A 20,215-nucleotide genomic window follows, 5' to 3' on the forward strand; every position below is an offset into this window, starting at 1 on the left:
GATTATTTTAAAATGTTCAGTATTAATTAATTATATTTTAACCTCCTTTTGTCCTTTTAAATGACACAGGTTTTGTTACTGAACTACATTTCACTAAGTCTTATCACTGAGTCTGTTAGATGATGATCAAATATATATATATATAGGTATATGTATATATAAAGTCACACCTTTCATGATGTTGCTTCCTACACTGAGCCTTTGTGGCAAAATGATAAAGAGAGTAACTGAGCGAAGGTATAGAGACCTTAAAGCACAGAACAAATATCCCTTATGAGTTGAGAGATGCTTCTCAAAAGGAGTAAAAATGCATCTTAATCAACCTGAGCCTGTTTTTTTTTCATTGAATACTGGTCTTGGCTGGTGCTGAGTAATTGATTTGTGATCATTTATGAAGCAAGGAATGTTTCTTGTTTTCATATTGTATCCCACATCAGCGATTATGGTTACTAGGTTTTACCCGTTAAGTGTTAAATTGCAGACCTGTTGTAGAAACGTTGAAATGTTACATTCGCCGCAGTTGAAATAGTTCCTGTGTGAATTTGTTTTTTCCTATGAAAATCAACGCGTTTGTGAGATTTATTTTTAAAGAAATGTCTTTGAGGTGGAGAACATTGTTTGTGAGAGAAATGAGGACCTTTGTTTGTGTGTTATACGGCACCACCTGCACGTTGTGTAGTTCAAAATGTCTAAATGTCATGTTTTATAAACTAATTCAAAGATAAAAGATGTTTTTAAGAAAAGATGTAATTCAAAATCAATGTCCATGCAAAGTTGTAGTTTGCAAAGAAGTATTTCCTGATTAAAATGTTTTGTAAAAATGGTCTTGATTCAATAAAAGTGGATGTCAAGCTTTAAGATATGGTTTCCTTTCATCTTCTAATTTTCTTTTCTGAAATGTGATTTGTTGATGTGCACATTGTAGCCACCTCATATGTAGTTCATTAGTAACTGGCAAGTGAATGCAACACTTTATTCATATGAAATGTTAACTCACTCTATCGCCACAGACCAAAGTCTGTGTGAGTTTGAGTTTGTGATGCTCTCTGGTGGTGACAACCTGGTAGTACCACGGTGAGGGCAACATCATTGCTGCTGCTAAAAATCATTCCAGTTAATTTCAGCTGATGTTTTAGACTTCAATACATGTCTGGATGTCATCTGGTAAACACATTTACCACGAACAGGCTGTTTATGGTTACCTTTGCCAACACAATCTACATCTACATCTAAAATAAATGTGCAGATGTTCTATTGATCTGTGCTGGGCCATTGAAAGAAGACAAAAAGGTTCAGACTGATCTGGAAATTAGAATTCAGTCTCGACATGGAGCCCCAAAGACATACTTCAAATGCAAGCACACTCATTTCTACACACTACATATATATGTTTACCTGGAATAGATACCGTTATATGCATATATGTCTTGTTGCATTGTTATCTAAAGATTAAAGCCACTGACAATGTGGAATCTTTCTTACAATGTTTTCAGCTGGAATTGAAATTTACAATGGATGGAAAAGGGGTCTTTTGGTGGTGGTGGAAATGTATAGCACCCTTTATAAAGCCTTCACAGGTTTGCTGGAGGACTTCTATATCGTTTTAGTAGGGATAATACAGTCTCAATCTGTCCTATAACATTCATAGTATGCCTGTAATACCTGTATTAGCTTATGATCAATGAGCATTAAACCCACAGGCTGTCAGTTGACCGCTGTCCATGGTGCTGACCAGACAACTCAAATATTTAACATTGTGGTAGATACTGTGTATGTGAAAGTGGTGGTGTATATATGTGTGAACTGAGGAAAGCTTTTATATGGAACAATTACATTAAGTTAAACAGACAAAGGAAGGAACAATTCTATAATGAAACTTTACATTACCATGCTTTGAGTTTTACTTGATTTCATTATTGATGTGAATACTTCTTTATTTCGCAATGTCTTCTTTGTTCATTTTTTATTGAACATTATTGGGCTCCACGTCCTTCATGTACTTTATGGTGAAAGTGCAATACTCTGAGACATTATTGCAGCATCACCAGTAGGCCATCACGCTCAGCCAGGCAGATCAATACCACGCCAGTGCTCTCTGCCCCAGTCCGGACCCACAGCGCCCTCTGTCGGCGAACAGGTGCGCTGCAGCCGAGCGGACAACAGTCGTCCCCATAGAGACAGGCTCCTACAACAGGGCTGCCCTGAACGCCGTTAGATCCGCTGGTCCTCTCCCAGAAGCGATGACAGCTTTATTATGAAACAACCGGCTTTCGGAAATTAATAATTTCCTCGAAAACAGACTTCCGGATGGTTGCCAAACAGATTTTGTATTATTGGATTAACGACCATCAGCCGCCAGCCAGCCAGCCGCAGCTTTATCCTGAGAGGCCCGGAGATTTGTGTCCCTCGGCAGGGAGGAGTCCTCTCGTTATTTCACCGCTAGCTGCAGCCAGGCCAGCATGTCGGCGCTTTAGCGACACACATCGACACACAAACCTGTAGAGAGCAACACAATGCATTCTTAAAGGTGGGTCTTTTGCTGTGTCTGTCGGAGTACATGTCTCACTGTGTGTGTGTGCGCAGTTTAGCTAGCGAACCTAGCTCCCGGTTCTCTGAACTTAATGGTGCTCGGTGGCTGTCGGGTTCATCCACTGGCCACCCCCGAATCCTGCCTCGACAGGACCGAGCTAAGCTGCCGTCGAAGACGCTCATATTGTCTTTATTTGCTGCTAGCTAAACGAGCGTTTTCTCATTCATGTCCAAAAAGTGCTGCTTCTTCCTTTCACTGCAACCTAGTCACCTGAAAAGGTGCTAAGAAATGGTGTTTTGTGTGGCAGACAGCAGAGACACCTACAGTGCCACCCGCTTAAACAACGTGAGTCTATGTTGTATGTATCCCATCATCATCGTCATCGGCGTCGTCATCATCGTTAGAGAGGGTGCTGTCAGTGAGGCCAGGCCACCGCTCGTTGTTGTTCTTCAAATCTATGATGTAATGCAACCGGCTGCTACTCTATGGCGGTGATGTTTGTGTGTCTGCGTGCAGGATGGACGTGGAGGTGAGTGCTGGCAGGGACAGCACCTGGAGGAGAGCGGCAGCAGCGGCAGCAGCAGCGGCAGATGATGCAGGTGGAGGAGGCATGGAGGCGCAGGTCGTACCGCTGGAGCTTTACGACTCTGCAAGAGCCAAAATAGAAGCAAATCTCCGCTGGTTGTTTGCCAAAGCTTATGGTATAGGTAAGGCTTCAGCTGTGTTTACCTCTCACAATTCAGTCTTCGTTTATATATTTATTGGAGCACATACATGTGTTGTTTGTTTGTTTGTCTTGTCTCGCTGTGTAGCCCAGGAGGGGGCTATCTGTAAAGAATACCAGTACCTGCACATGGTATAGCCTCTATGTTATTTGTGCAATACAGACTCAGTACTGTGGTTGCATGGATAATTAGCTGAATGCACATTTTGTTAATGGAGCTGGAACAATTGCACCAATTCTATTTTCTGGCATGCTATCATATAGCAACAATAACACGTATACTACAAGCCTGGTACCAAGGAAAAAAGAAATACACAACATAATGCAGTCATGCAGAGCATTTAGACATGGTGTCAGGTATATATGTAGATTTCTTTTAGTATTTTGCTTTTATTCTAGAGAGTTTACAGTGAAGAAGCAGACAGAGAAAGAGAGCAACATATGATATGCAACAATGGTGCTGGGGTAGTTGTGATTACACTTAGAGCTGAACAGGTTAGTCAAATATGATTCGTCAAACTAAATAATTGAGGATTCCTCTGGAGGAATTCCTTTGAGGAACTACTCAACCCAAAATGGCAAACCTTACCTTGTATATGTTTCTCAAGTATGAGGATTTGCTGCTTTTAGTTGTCTTGTGTGATAGCAAACTGAATGCTTTTTTAAACATTTTGACTATTGAAACAGTCACATTGGGTTGTAGGAAATTATGTCTGACTTTTTTCGCCTGACATTTTAACTCCAGACCAAACTCATGCAAACATCAATGAGTCGAGAAAGCCATCAGCAGATTAATTGGCAGGAAAATAATCATTATACCGACCTTATTGGTATTACTAGCTGGTATACTAAAGGCCAGAGTTTAAAGCAACGAGAAGATTGTTTGACCGAGGCAGTAAGCCACCTATGACTCAACACATATTGTCTCTGGACTGATTTAGTTAGCACTGGAGATGACTTCCCACACCAGTCACACTCATTACATTTAGACCATGAGCTGAATTTGTGCCTCTCCTTTTCTCTCATACGAATGTGTGTTTTATTTTCATGTAGTCATTGTAGTGCTCTTTGTATAGGAGTTAAAGATAGGAGTCTGCATGAGTCAGATTAAATGCAGTTAAATGTATGAACTGTGACTATACATAACGTGATTTAGTAGTGTTGTTATTATATGGTTTATATTATTGTATTCGGTCCAAAAAGACAATATGAATACATTTTGTCTAAAAATCCAGCGCCCACTCAGTGAATCCTGAATTAATCTTTTTACTGTAAAAAGGTAAACAAACTTCCTGAGAAAAAGACAGCAGCATAGCAACAGTCCAGACCTTCATGTTCGTGAGTAAAGACCTCGGCCGACATCTCACGATCAGCCAAAGCCTTTTATGCACGGGTCACTCGCCTTGCCAGCTCTGACGAGGTCTACTAAAACATTAAAAATGATTGCTCTACATGGCTGAAAGTAAATGCCTGGAAAGGACTCCCTGAATGTGGGTTTTGGTGTCACTCGCTGGAAGTCTGAGCAGGAGATCAGCTGTGCTGTTTCTGCGAGCCCACTAGTCTCCGTGACTTTATTTCATCAGCAAGACAATAGGGCATTTCGAAGGAGACAGAGACAATCATTCAGGAAAGGAAAACTATCCATCATCATATTGCTTTTATGAGTCATGCATACTGTGGTTTAAGAGTTCACTGCCTTGCAGTGTTGTCTTCTGTTTTGCAGTAGATGACTCAGTAAATTGATTCTGAGAGGGGAACATAACCCGAAAACATAAAGCTTAGTGCCAACGTTGGAAGTATCGTTGCTTTACCTCCCTGTTAGCCAACAGGGCAGAGATCAGTTGCCCATAATAAACAACAAACCATCACCCTTTCCTCCCTTCAAGCTTCCTGCTTCCCTTAATCTGATTGGCCCCGTCCTGACGTCACATTGAGCCAGAGACATTTCATGTTGGAGCCCTTTATTGCACTGATTTATTGCACCATCTTAACTCCATTTTCACACAGAATGGACAGTTATTATAACTTATATAACAAGTTCATATGGTCAAGATGGTACGTGCATTTAGTTTTGCGTGTTGATGATGAGACTTAGGTTCAGGCAGGAAGGAATTGTTTTGATTAGCAGGCTGTGATAATGTAAGACAGTTAACTGACTGGAGTTTGTCAACATATTATAGGCTAAATATTGGGGAATTATGGCAGCATTTGGGTAAAAAGCCCACTGACACCGAATTAGAATCACATTTTACAACGAAATGCTTTAGAATTTTATATTCCCCGTTAATCCTATAATGTCTACAACAAACAGCCCAAAAATTATCAGTGGTGTTTCACTGTTTTGAAACAATACATGGTGTTGATGTACAGTGTGCCTGTTTGTTTACTGTGATACAGTCTCATGGTCACTGAGTCAGTGTGGAGGTCAGAGGAACCAAAACAGTTTTATTAGATTAGAGGACAAACCCCCCAACACAGCGGTGCTGGGAGGACTGTGTTGTCTGCGTGTGTGAAAGTCAGCACAGCCAGTCACATGTTTAAGTGGTTAAAGGGATTGGACCTGCAGGCCTGTGTCTTTGTCCAACACCGCCGTTTGTTTAGACTCATGACAGCTTTTATAATGGCCTTTGGAAAAGGCCAAAATGTTTCTATTGTTGTCACCGGAAGCCAAGGACATTTTTTTTTTCTTACTTTGTTTATGATTAGAGATTGGATTCATATTTCACATACTTTTACCAAGCTTTCCTCTTTTATTTAGTTTCATTATTATTGCCTCATGCCGAAATAATAACCACACCAAAAGCATGAAGACTTAAATACAATACAGGAATACATAATCAATAGGATGAAATATGTGAACGTGTGTTATGTTGAATAGCATAAGCAATACTGGATTACTGGATGCCGATTCTGATATTAATATTTAGTATAAAACAATGATGAGATTGATATATTGGCCAGTGTTTTTGTTTGTACGTAAGCAATGCAATAAACTACCAGTGGCATTAGATAAAACATGAAAACTTCATGATAAGTATGATGCTGTGTAAAGTAAACTAAATTAAACTAAACGACAGGACGGATTGGCTGCATACAGCAGCAGCCTTTTTTTAAATGTATTTTCCTGCAGGGTCAGACTTATAAAGTGTGCCGACTGGGTGAATTAGCTTAGAGGCTGTGTTTCCCCAACACGCGGTCTGCAGGAGGATTCTCCATGAAGCCTTCTTATAGAGAATAGTGGCTTTCCCCTGCAGAGCCCAGAGTCTGACAGCCCTGCCCTGACTGTCAGGAAGATCTCTGCTGATCAATCTGACCTCTAAACGAATAGGAACAAAGGCTTTCCCTGCACCCCTTCCTCTTGATTCCCCCCTCCACCCCAAACACACACATGCACACCAGGGTGGGCTTTAACACCGGGATCAGGTGGATGATAAATATCTAAGGAGTGTTAGCAACTACGATTAGGACAGTTGCTTCTGCTCCTCCACCAATTCCTTTGAGCCACTCTCTCACAAACACACACACACACACACACGCACACACACACGCACACACACGCACACACACACACACACACACACACACACACACACACACACACACACACACACACACACACACACACACACACACACACACCTCCTGATGCCAGGGACCATAACACGATTCTATGAGCAGGCCTTGGTTATGGGATGAAAACTGCAACCCAGCCCCCACCATTAGCCATGCTAGCATTCCCCATCAATATCTCCACGGCAACCATGGAGGATGATTGGGCATTCTGGGACAGCTGAGGCTGAGGAAGTGGCAGGACAAAGAGAGATGTGTTTGGAAATCTGCCGAAGGAAGACGAGCAAGATGTGCTGTTGTTGAGAGAAACACAAATGAGACCAATCCAGACAGACTTGGATGGACGTGTAATGATAATTCTCTGATAGGATCTGTGATTCTTACGCCCATATGGCAGCACTACACAGCAGCACAGAGTGAGATGGATACTGTAGTAGACTGTGCCAAGGAAGCAGTCTGTGTCAGCTATGGTTTTCACAGTGTGCTGGAGCTCTGATCGAAGCCTGCTGTGTGTGTGTGTTTGTGTGCTTTCCACTGATGGCTGTCTTATTTTGCCTGTTCACCCCAGTCAGCTGGCTCTTAGTGAAGCTAAGTGAGAAAAGATGCTGTTGCTAAGTGGTTGAATATTGATCCAAGTATCATCATTTATCCTCTTTTTAAATGTGGGTACTTTAAAGCCTCAGCCTTATTTTCTTATTATTTAAGAGTGACACAGCGATCAGGCAGGGATTTAACATGTCACCAATGACTTCAGTGAAACCACTGGTGAATGTATACAAAGTCACCATAATACATTATGGTAGGTCACAGTTTAACTAGAGAGTTGCTCAGCACAATGTGATGGCTGTTGCCTGTATGTTGTCTGGTTGCCCATGTGGTCTGCTTAGAGATGTCTGTGCACTAACTATGAAGCTAGAGCCAGCAGTCAGTTAACCTAGCTTAGCATAAAGGCTAAATGCAGGGGGAGAAAGCCTCCTATTTAATGAAGTTAAATACTAAGATAGGACAAACTATTAAATGAGACCCAATTTGTAAAAAATATAACATATCTGCCTTTAGAGGATTTTGTTTATTCAATTAATACAAGTAACACTAATAATTAATTCATGAAATATTGCTGAACCCAATATTAATTACAATGTCTCTCTTTAAAATTGTATTTCGTATCCTCATCCTATACAATGCATATGATGCATGATGACTGTTGTCTATCAGACAACAGTCTCCCTGTTGTTTCCTGCCTAAATCTACCTAGAAAGTGCTGGAAGCTACATTTCGTGTGTGCTTCAGACATTAACTCTGGATTAACATGTCCAAAGGCACATAAAAATAGCTGCCCCATGTCTGTGTCCATGAGCATGGAGGCACCCCGCTGGCTGGGCCAACACCACCAGCTTAATTAGCACCACTAAGTCCTGTTAGCTCATTGGCTTAAAGCCTGTAGTGCACCTATGAGCCTTCAGGGCTGCTCGTCGTGCTGTTTGACCATTGGCTTTGTCGCAGTGCTCTCCTCTTGCAATGGTTTCTTATTAGACTGTCTAACACCTTAAAAGTCGGAGTCCTGGGAGAGTCTTTGTTACGTAACATGGTGAGGCATTGATGGACACGTGTGTGTACAAAAATAGTGTGGATGCACGGTAGGATTTGTGACTTTAATACAACTTAAATTGGTCAAATAAATGATCTGGCTAACCCTGAATGTCTCATCAAGTCGACATTACTTTATTGATACATCGTCATTGTTTCCAGATCACATCCCTGCTGACCTGCGCAACCCCTTCTATACCGACCAGTATGAGCAGGAACACATCAAGCCCACCATCATCCGCCTGCTGCTGTCTGGAGAGCTCTACTGCCGGGTGTGTGGGCTCGTCCTGCAGGCCGAGCAGGCCGCCTCGCTCCAAAGCCACCAGTCTGTCCTCCAGGCCCTGTCCAGGAAAGGCATCTATGTCCTGGAAACAGACAACACACCTGTCTCTGATCTGGACCTCAGCTCGGCTTCCATCAAGATGGTGGGTAGCTTAACCTCACGTCTGGTTGTAGAACAACATTCACTTGGGTTCACACATGGAAATTAGCAGTCAGCGACTCGCTGGCGAACACAGTGGAGCATTTAGATGCTAAAGAGAGATAGAGGAGACCAAACAAAGTTAAAAGCAGAGGGAATATTGGACTCAAAGTCACTTCAAAGGTCTGCTTGTGCTGCTCTGTTTATGCTGGATGTGTAATAGTAATGTATGCGAACACATTTGCTTTATACAACTTTATGTGACAATAAGTCTATGTTGGGTTAACAGTGGCCAAGACAATCAATTGATACTAATTTTGGAATGTGTGGATTATTAATAGGTTACAACATGTTCACTGTTATGCCAATGTGGGAACTTCTCCGCAGTCGTAGAACCTAGTGGACAACCCACACTTATTATCTGGCAATAAGCGAATGGGACTTTGCTTTCCATGAGCCAACAGTATTGGAATAAATAATGCACCAGTGGACGTTTTAGAGTGTTTAACTAAAATATTCATGAAGCAAAATGAATCAAATGCATAACATTTTTCATTTGATATGAACCCACTTGTGTGGGGTATTAGTCATATCCCACAGGTGTGAAAACACAAAAGGCAAAAGACGCCGACTGAGAAGCAGAAGTTTATGTGTCGGCATGTGAAAGTAATCTTTGCTCTTGGCGACAGAGGTTCATGTTAGGTGGAGACACTGAAGAGACGCTGAGACCATCATTCCATGAAATAGATTCTTTATTTGAGACATTGAATTTTTTTAAATTTTTTTTAATGTAAAAATAAATCAATTGCCAGGCTTCCAGAAAAACACCCACACTTTCATTGTGTCAAGCTTTAGCTCGCCGCCGGCCTTTTTGCACCAATAATAAACAGTGGGTGAGTCATAAAATAATGATCTACAATGGTGATAGTCTCACAGGATTTTGCTGTTCGAACTCTCCATGTTCCAGTAAGAAAGTCTCCCCTGTTTCCATAGCAACTCATTGATGGAGCATCTCTTATCTCTTTTGATTGTAAAATCCTCTTTTTCTTCACAGAAAAGCACACATATGTACTACGATTAAAAATGCAGTGCCATAGTTGTATGCGATATAATCAGTAAAATCTGTATTCTTCCAGAGCTGCCACATCCACCTTATTGACGCCCTGATGATGGCCTTCATCGTGGAGATGATCAGCATAGAGAAGGTGGTGTCCAGTATCAAGCGTTTTTCGAACTTCAGTGCCTCCAAGGACTTGCCTTTTGACCTGGAAGACGCGATGGTCTTTTGGATCAACAAGGTAAGAACCAGACATGGGTGTTCGTGTTTGACATGCGTGCTTTCTCCTACCTGTGTGGACCCACGGTACCTTTTGTCGTTACAGGTGAACATAAAGATGAGGGAGATCCTGGAAAAAGAGATGAAAATGAAGCAACATTTGCTGGACTCACCGAGTCACCAGAAGGTAACAGCTTGTGTGTCTGTCACTTTGTCTCACAAGCTTCCTATAATAGTGTCTTTCTTTGGTAATTGTGTTGCCTTTGTTTATTGTCTGTCTGGGACTTTATACGCATGCGTCCTTTCCTCACCGAGTGCATTAACTGTCGGCGGTAGGTTTAGTCATTGGATCTTGCCTGCATTGAGATCTGATGAGCACCTCATATCACCTTCTGATCACAGATTGAAACACAAAACGTTCATGACATAGCTGTGGTCTACAACTTGAGCCCTGTGCTTCTGGCCTATTGTTGTATACATTTTGCCCAATTGGCACCATTCAAAGTTTGCCAAATGAGCGATTAGCAGTTCCTGTTTGCATCGTACTCATGCATGTAAAGGCAACTCTAACTGGATTACTTTGATACTGAAGAAAAACCCCCAAAAAACATGAAGATTTTCAGGCAAGTCCTGAAGTTGTAAGGAGCATATTTTAGATTTTGGAGCGGATTTGTGTCCATTTATGTCTGTGTATTCATATTTGTATTTGACTTGAGCTATGTCTCTGGATCGCCTTCAACTCTCCCGCGCCTCACAATTTGAAAACCTCTGCACTTCGTTGACATGCTTTGGTTTCTATCAATAAGTCAGAAAGGCCGTATTGTAAAAAGACGTAAAGTGTAAACTCAGTGTCGTGTTGAGCTACGTCTCTAATAGGATCGCATTAGCGTGACATACAACATGTAAAATAACTCAGTTTACCTTTTAATTACAATATACACAAACACCTCAAGTACTTTCCCCTTTTTCTGCCGAAGCCTTTCCAGTTGTCTTTAAGATCAGATCAGTCTCCATGGTAACAGGGGATCATCTGATTTCTTGTCTCTGTATATGACCCTTGACTTGTCTGCTGCTCTTCCTGTTTGTGTCTCCCCAAACTTTCCTCCCCTTTCCTGCCTCTTGGATACTAGTCTCCCTCCAAATGGTACTGGAAGCTTGTACCTGTAAGTGAAACCGCTAGCATTCTCTTGTCTGTCAGTCTGTCTGTCTGACTGTCTGAGATGTGTGTGTTTCAGTGTCAGACAGCACAAGAAGGGAGCCAATGCAGTGATGTACAGTATAAATACAGTGTTGTTCACAGTGAAGATGACACAGTGCCCCCTGGTGGCAAAATAATAGACATCTAGCTCATGAGACACCTGTTTCCTGCTCATTTTTTGCTTTTACTTTGCATCAAACCCTTAAGCTTCAGTATTCCACTCACTTCACATTCCTCACCTCCCCTCCCTCAAAACAAAGTGAAAACCCGGGCAGTTCTCACTAACTATTGCCATAAGGCAACCTGTCTGGAGTCCACTCATCCAGTCATGGCTTGCCTCATTTCATTTCATTAACTTCCTTCCAATCATTTCTTTCTTCCCTCACCAGCCTGATATACTGCATGCTCTGGCCAGCTACTTATTGGAGCCTGTGGAGTTCTCTCGCATGGTAATGTACTCACCATTGACCTGTTTCTTTTTCTTTCTTTCTATTTTATCCTGACCTTGATAGTTTCCCCCTTTTTTGTCATGAATCACATCAATCAACTACTACACCCCCCTTAGTCGTAGTTACATTATGACACCTGAATGAGCTGAACATCCTTGCAAGTCCTTATGAGCGAAGGCACACAGTATTGTACCACATGACAGGTCAGATGGACACAGTGCTCTGAAAGTAATTTAAGGTAATCAAGCACTGGATGCCACTTACAGATACCTACTCTCCAAAGTGTTAAAGAGAGGCAGAGAATCATTTACAAAGTGAGAAATGTCGTGTGGTTGTGTGTGTGTGAGCATGTTGCTCAGTTTCCTGATGAGATACATGTGTGTGCTTTGTTTAAACTCGTGCCCTCTCCTCCTGTGTAGGTGCGTTACCGGAGAGATCACCTGTCAGGTCGAGCACTTCAGCACTTCCCTCTGTTGGACGACCTAATGAAGGATGTGTGTGATGGCACAGCTCTGCTGGCTGTGATCCACTTCTATTGCCCAGAACTCATTCGACTGGAAGGTACGGTAACACTGGACTGTAGATCGATACCACTCTCATGGCTGGACACTAAATATGAAGTTAACTTTAATACTGGAAGCAGAGGGAATAGCCAGCCTGGCTAGCTGTGAACAAATCAGCCCACTAGCACCTCTTAAGTTAAATTATTAACACACTAATTATTGGATTATTTCTCCTTTTTATAACTCATCACAGATAAAGTTGTTTTCCCTCAAATTTATATTATATTGGTATTGATCTTCTCATCTAACTGTCGGCAACTCAGCAAATGTGTGTTTTCCAAAATGCCAAACATCGTCTCTCATAAGAAGTACCGGTAGGTTTAAAACGGTCTTGATGTACCACTTAACTATTACAGTGAGTATTGACCATTGTTGTCCTGCTCTGTGCAGATATCTGCCTGAAGGATGTCCCCTCCATAGCAGACACTATGTACAACATCCAGCTACTACAGGAGTTTTCTCAAGAATACCTGAACAAATGCTTCTATCTGAAGCCCGAGGACATGTTGTATTCTCCACCAGTGCTAAAGGTGAGCCCCGAAAACACGTCACAACCAGAAAGTTCTAAAAGAGGTGCCGACGACATTTTCACGTCATACTGTTGTATTGACCTTGTGCGTGATCATTGTGTCTTGCAGAATAACGTGATGGTCTTCATTGCTGAGCTCTTCTGGTGGTTTGAGATCGTGAAGCCAGATTTTGTGCAGCCCAGGGACCTTCATGAACTCAGAGATGGTACAACACACTCTCCTTTAACATATGTGACATAACAAACTTATTTAGGCTGTGGTTGTATGTTGTGTGTGTTTGATGCATACATTTGAACCTGTTTTGGGATTTTACTTGTATTCTCTGCATATGTTGTGATATATTGTGGCATTCTGTACTCTAATTGTCCTTTATTTAAATGTTTCTTATATTTCTTTAGGATTATATAACTGTAATGTACCAATATGGGGGTAAATACAATATTTCAGATTTTGATCAAACTGCTATTGGCTCTTGTAAACAATGTTATGTTATCGGATCTCTTCTATCATTTGTGTAGTGAGATTGCTGCTGCAGCCCAAGACTTCACGATCCCATATTCCCATCTCCAACGTCACCAAACGTAGTTTCCTGACATCATCAAACTCTGCACACAGCTTGACCACGTCCCCGAGTCCCGACATCAGGTAATATCCACAAACTGTGTTTTCCAGTAACACGTCACACGTTTACTGATTAATGTTCTGTTTTTTACACTTATGTATTTTATTGGCCATTCTCACTATTATTCCCAGATTACATTTACAGCAGTATTATAAATGCCTTCATATCCAACCTATGGTAGCATTTTCCCAAGTATCTTAGTTATATAATCACACACATTAGTTTAATTTTCGGTACACACTATCAGAGTATTGTATTTAAGAAAAGCAACATTGTTTAAATATTTAAAAAGCTAAAATCAAACCAGATTTAACATTAAAACCGAAACCTCTTTGTCCTTTCCTGACAGCAGTAAACCAGGCTCACTAAGCCCATCTCACTCTTTACTGCCACTGAGACAGAGACAACAGAAAGTGACTGAGGAGAGCACTTCAGGTAAAATAAAACAAACATTTACTCAAGCTCCAATGCAGTTTGCTGCCTCAAGTCACAAGTGCTTCAAGCAGAGAAAAGAGAGAGGGAAGATAGAGAGCAGGAAGAACAGTCTGATTGTTTTTTTAAGGGAAAATGTTCTCACATTTCGTTCTTGTATCTTTCTTATTTGAATATCTACTTCTTACAAATAAAACAAGGTACTTGATGAGTTGTTAATGTAAACATTTCACTGTGATATTTACTGTTGCAAGATTTCAAAATAATGCACTTTAATATCAGATCCTTTAGAGTCAGTTTTACATTAAATCTAGAGAGTTCATTTCCCAAGTGTAGATTATTAAAATCCTCCATTATTAATGTTGCATGTTTGAGAAGTTGTATTGATCATATTTTCTTTGGACAGGGCTGACAAATAGGTCCAACTCTCTGACACGTGATGGGCAGCATCAGGGCTCAATCCTGGCCTGGCCAGAGAGGAGGCAGAGGTGAGCAGTGTGATTACAATGTACCAGCAGGCACAGGTGCAGCAGACTAATGTTGTTCCATGATTCATGATACAAGGCTTGCACAAATCATATTCATCCCTCTCCCCCTGTCCAGGCCTTTATCCCAGCCAGTGCCCTACGCCTTACACTGCCCCTTGGAGGACGACGCAGACAGTATCAGCCTCGCTCGCTCCATCAGCAAAGACAGCCTGGCCTCCAATATATTGAGCATTACCCCCAAACACATGCTGGGTGCTCAACTGCCTCAACACAGGCTAAGTGGTCAAAGCCTGCTTAGTCACATGCGCATAGAGGATGAGGAAGAGGAAATAGAAGAGGAGGAACTTGTTGCTGTAATCCACCCTTCTGCATTTTCTCGATGTCGGCTTGGGAGTGACATGGAGCAGGATGAGCTGGAAATCCCAAGTGCACCATCCACCTCCAGGGGGTCCAATACCCGTTGCTCTCCCCGCCTTGACGTGGGTCCCTTTCCTCCAGGCCACCCGGCCGACAGTTATTATCTGGAGCCTTTGATGCCTGCCATCCCTAAGCCCGCCAAAGAGAAGAGCATCAGCCTGAACAAGGAGGAGGAGAGTGGCGAGAGTCGCTGTAAAGCGACAGCGGCTGTGAGGAAAGCAGCCATTATCGTCCCAAGCACCTCACTGAGGAAAGCTCCTGCGGCTGAGTTAAACAAAAGTACCTTTACGCCCATACATGTGGCAGAATCAGTCCCTAGCTCCCTCAGGCCACCCACAGAGAGGTCGGCATGCATCTCTCAGTCTGAGAAGAAGCAGTCCCAAGGCTTTTTCCTTCATTTGTCAGGAGAGGTAGAAACTCCTTCCTCCACTGCGCTTGAAATAGGGTATGACTCTGGCTCTGACATTGCAGACCTCGAGGAAGACGACGAGGAGGACGAGCAGATGGAGCTGACTAAAGAAGTCGTGAGGAGAAGAAAGGGACAATTCTTAGAGGATGGAGAGTTGTGTGAATTTGGAGAGGGTGAGGGTGAGTCAGCCAAACTGAGAGAAGACTTAAAGGTTAGTGAGCGGGACGATAAGGAAGGCGGCAGTGGACGCTCAAGCCCTTGCCTCAGCACCATATCGTGGGCAAGCAGCTGCAGCGCTTCATGCAGCACCAGTGTCAAGATGACCAGCTTTGCAGAGAGAAAGCTCCTTAAACTTGGCCTCCGTGAAGGATTCTCAAGCACCAGCAGTTCTCAGAAGACCACACCAGATGGTTCTGAGGTTGCCCCCTGCTCGCCCTGGCAAGTGAGGAGTGACAGCACCTCTGGCTGGCTAGGAAAGGAGCCTAGTTCTGTTTTGGGGAAGAATCTGGCGGTGAGCCCCCCAGTAGTGCCTTCAGAGCTGCTGCAACTTCACATGCGGCTCGAAGAGCAAAGACGAGCCATCGAGTATCAGAAGAAGAAGATGGAGACCCTGTCAGCGCGGCAGCGACTAAAGCTAGGGAAAGCTGCCTTCTTGAACATCGTGAAGAAGGGTGGAGGGAAGAGTGAAACACTTCCCCTGCCGCTAAAACACTCACAGCAATCCTCAGAGCGAGCTGACAGGGGTAAAATAAAGACCCAGTCATGTAGGGATGACTCCTGTCTTGAGGCTCTGAAGGTGCAGGCAAAGGCAGAGGGAGAACAGATGAACAGGAACAACAAGCTGTCCCAGGATAATGTGGCTGAACCGGACTTGAACGAGTGTTCCCACTCCATAGATCTTCTCAATGAAGCTATTAGTTCCATCCAGCAGCAGATGATGCAGATGTCTTTACAGCAAGACCTGCTGATGAAGCGGGTGGTGTCACCTCCAGAGCTGCCGATGAAGCGTGTTGTGTCACCTCCAGAGCTGCCGATGAAGCGGGTGCTGTCATCCCACGAACCTCCGATGAAGCGCGTGGTTTCACCTCCAGAGCTGCCGATGAAGCGGGTGCTGTCATCCCAAGAACCTCCGATGAAGCACGTGGCGTCACCTCCAGAACGTGTTGAATCAAGCCCCAGCACAACAACGACACAATCAACGTCCTCTACCTCAGACCCCAGATCGTTTGCGGTTCACTTTGTAGAAATCAGCGGCAGCAACATTACCCCCGCTCGACGTCCTCCAAAGCTTAGCTCCAGCCAACGCAGCAAGGCCTCGGAGCCAAGACAAAGTAAAGAGAACAGCAAGGCTTCTATCAAGTCGTATTCTCAATCCCTGGAGGGCAGAGAAAATTCTGGTCGACTCCAGGAGAGGAGTACGGTTGAGAGCTCCAGACCAGAGAAAAGCATTCAGAGAAAATCCACCTTCAGAGTCTGCGAGGACCCCGACCAACCCAGCAGCGATGGAGAGGAAACTGGGTGCTTCTTGTCTCCCTCACAGGCTGCAGAACATGAGGAGAACACAATTGCCAACTCAGGGAGAGATGCTGTGGGTGGATATGAGAATACAAGGGTCCAGGGTCAACTGATCAAGGTGGACCTCTCAGAGCTTAAGGATCCACTGGTGGATGGCAGTGCGGACGACACAGACTGCACGGCAGAAGGCGACCAGAAGAATGTGATTGAATACTTCTTGAAGGTAAAACGATTTAGTGTCTAGCTTTTGAAATATTAAGAGTACCGTCTGGGAAGCTTAATCAGTCATTTCAACTGATGCTAACTCTTCATTTGTCTACCAGGACGAGGAGAAAGCAGAGGATGAAATGGCGAAACGTCGAGCTGCCTTCCTCCTCAGGCAGCAACGCAAAGCGGAAGAGGCGAGACTACGCAAGCAGAATCACGAAGTGGAAAGTGAGCTCAAACGTGATGAGACCAGGTATGTTTTTGTTGACTGACAAATTAATTCTAAGGATAAGAAATTGATTAATTAGCCCTATTTGCACACGGACTATAATTACCACCTTATGACCTCATGTGATTTAGAAATTACCCCACGTCTGTGTTTTGCACTGAGCATTCGCAAGGGAATAAGCAAAGTCTCTATTTTATTTGAATTTAATTGCTGACTCATGTCAGCTTCATTCATAATGTTGGCATTCAAATTTCAGTTTGTATTAAGTTACAGAAATATTGCAAGCAATAGTCAATGGGCTTTCACCTTCTTTTACCCTTTCTCTATCAAACACAAACACATACAGCAAGCGGTGCGGCACTTCAAAATTCATAGCATGGTTTTTTATCAAACACAATGTTCTGCTTTAGTCCATATCAGTCATAACCTGTTTAATCTTCCGCATGCACCTTTAATAACGGGGCAGTCGAACAGCACCATAAATTACATTAACCCCAAATACAACAATAACAAACAATGATATATACATATTATGAAAGATATTAAAAGCTTCATAGAAAAACCTCAGTTAAAGTTTAAAATGTAAAAAAAAAATCTACAGCCATTGCCTACACGCTGTTTTTTTGGGACAAATTACTAGAGGACCCCAGGAAATGCCAGTCCCGTGTGAATAGGGCTGAAGTCTGCAAGTGTGTTTGCGGAGGAGTATCTTTGACGTGCAGTTTCCACTTCAAGGCGCAAGGCAGAAGAGGACCGCGTTCGCAAGGAGGAGGAGAAGGCGAGACGAGAGATAATTAAGCAGGAGTACCTGCAGAGGAAGCAGGAAGCGCTGATGGAGGAGCAAGGTCTTGTCAAGCCTCGCCCACGCACTAAATCCCGCAGGAGCAGACCTAAATCACTGCACCGTGTGGAGTCCAACAGCCTCTCCAAAGGATCCACCACACGTAAGAAGACCTTTAGGACTTAAACAGTGTACATTTGTGTTGTGCTCCACGTTGTCTTGATCCTGTTTGTGTTCACTTTGTCTAGATGCCGATAGGCTGCGTGAGCACATGTATTTTTCTGTTTCGTTCACTTTTCGTTGTCATCCTTTTGAGTGTGTAAATGTGTGTTATGCAGGTAATTCTCTGAAGAAGTCCATGTTGATCAAAGCCCAGGGCTCAGCAGCAGGCTGCAGGGCAGGTGAACCTTCTAACCTGCTCTGCATGATGTGATATCCATATACATGCACGGCCCGTAAATATAGTTAACGTGATGAACACCAGAGGAGTCGGCTATGTATTGTACACTAGTATCTGATTCTGACTAATTTATGATCCATTTTGTCATGTTGTCTTGCTAATTGTGCAGATTCTGTCCCTTGTTTGAACCACAGGGTTATAAACTGTTATAATACCCACAGTATAACAGGTGTGGAAAGAGCAAACAACAATGTCATTTTGTTTAGTAAAGTAACTAGTACTAAATCCTTCCGTCGCCGTCATTTTCAGCTGATCTGAGCTGCAGTCATCGAGGATCAACGCTGTCTTTGGCGACTGAGACCGACAGCGTCATCTCTGGAGGGGCAGAGTCTCAGAGGTGAGATTTCCTGAGTTGTGTGTGTAAGAACGGAGGAGATATTCTCTCCCCATCTTGTGTATCCGAGTGGTCATTTCATTGACCTGTAAGTGTGCTTTCCAGGGCTGGATCCGTGTGCTCCATGGAGTCGTTCCCTATGCTGAGCAGGGCGTCGAGCAGGAACCTGGAGAGGGACTGGGAGAACGGCTCTATAGCCTCTTCCATCACTTCAAACGAGTACAACGGTGATATTTTTTTAAACTAACTTAACATTTGCTGCTTTGCGTTGCTTTCTTGCTGAGAGTTAGATGACGTTCCCACATTTTGAGTCATTTTTGTGAACAATATCATAATTTGTGGCCACAATTTAGCTAAATCCTTTCAATGTATTGGTAAATTTGTGCACACAAGATAAGTCTGTCAGATCCAATGGTTATATTCTGTGCAATCGGCACTAGACTGTTGTAACCTTTGTGCATGTGTACACATCAATCACAAACGTTTTGATGAATTATTCTACATATTTTGAACTTCCTGTTGTTTCCATCCTAGACACAGGCACACATCTGTTATGTAATTGAAAATGTGGAGCTTCAGGCGACATTTTAGCCAGCCTCGTTTTTAAAGAAAAGATGCCACGCGCCCTGGAACAATTTCTAGGTTCAGCCCATGACTTCCTGGACTCTTGCCTTTACCACAAGGTTGCCAGACACCAGGAAGTCGCTGCACCGCTTCCAGTCTTTATGCAAAGCTGAACTAATCTCTTCCCTGCTCCAGCGTCATACTTAATGCACAGAAATGAGAACGGTATCAATCTTCTATCTAACTTGGCAAGAAAGCAAATCTTCATATTTTCGAAAGCTATTACATCAAAAACCTTTATGCATTTATCTTATTTAATGTTATTGTTATGTTTTGTTTGTTAAAAGGTCCGAAACTCTTCAAGGAGCCGAGCTCCAAGTCCAACAAGCCAATCATCATCAATGCCATTGCTCACTGCTGTCTGGCTGGAAAGGTTAATGAGACCCAGAAGAATGTTATTCTGGAGGTCAGTGGGATCACTTAAAATGTATTTATTGTTGGTGATTATTCATTGTGAATATGTAAAGTAGTTAATTATTCAGTACATTTTTCCTGCGTATATCTGCCATATTCGGAAATGATATCTTGCGTCTGTCTCACTGAACGCAGGAGCTGGAAAAGTGCGAGTCGAATCACCTGATCATCCTCTTCCGCGACGGCGGGTGCCAGTTCCGGGGCATCTACTCGTACTCCCCGGACACAGAGGAGATCATCAAGTTCACCGGCACGGGGCCGCGCTCCATCGGCCGGAAGATGATCGACAAGCTCTACAAATACAGCTCGGACCGCAAGCAGTTCAACGCCATCCCCGCCAAGTCGGTGTCGGTCAGCGTGGACGCCCTGACCATCCACAATCAGCTCTGGCATGTCAAGAGACCCGGGAGTGCACGGAGAAAGTGAGAAAGATGA

At 43.2% G+C, this 20,215-nt stretch overlaps 1 protein-coding gene across 1 annotated transcript; it reads left to right on the forward strand.

The window, feature by feature from the left end:
- Positions 1-3,047: 3,047 nt before the first annotated feature.
- Positions 3,048-20,206, forward strand: camsap1a (calmodulin regulated spectrin-associated protein 1a; the record flags this gene model as incomplete). The annotated part of the gene is made up of 19 exons (XM_079234997.1): positions 3,048-3,237; positions 8,574-8,836; positions 9,969-10,130; positions 10,215-10,295; positions 11,239-11,271; positions 12,175-12,316; positions 12,709-12,848; positions 12,957-13,053; positions 13,367-13,493; positions 13,820-13,905; positions 14,309-14,390; positions 14,506-16,954; positions 17,055-17,191; positions 17,903-18,111; positions 18,287-18,349; positions 18,658-18,745; positions 18,848-18,969; positions 19,654-19,772; positions 19,916-20,206. The coding sequence occupies 19 exons, from the start codon at positions 3,048-3,050 to the stop codon at positions 20,204-20,206; spliced, it is 4,881 nt and encodes a 1,626-aa protein (XP_079091123.1).
- Between the last annotated feature and the right edge of the window lie 9 nt (positions 20,207-20,215).

The sequence above is a fragment of the Taurulus bubalis genome (assembly GCF_910589615.1).
Source record: "Taurulus bubalis genome assembly, chromosome: 19".
NCBI lineage: Eukaryota > Metazoa > Chordata > Actinopteri > Perciformes > Cottidae > Taurulus > Taurulus bubalis.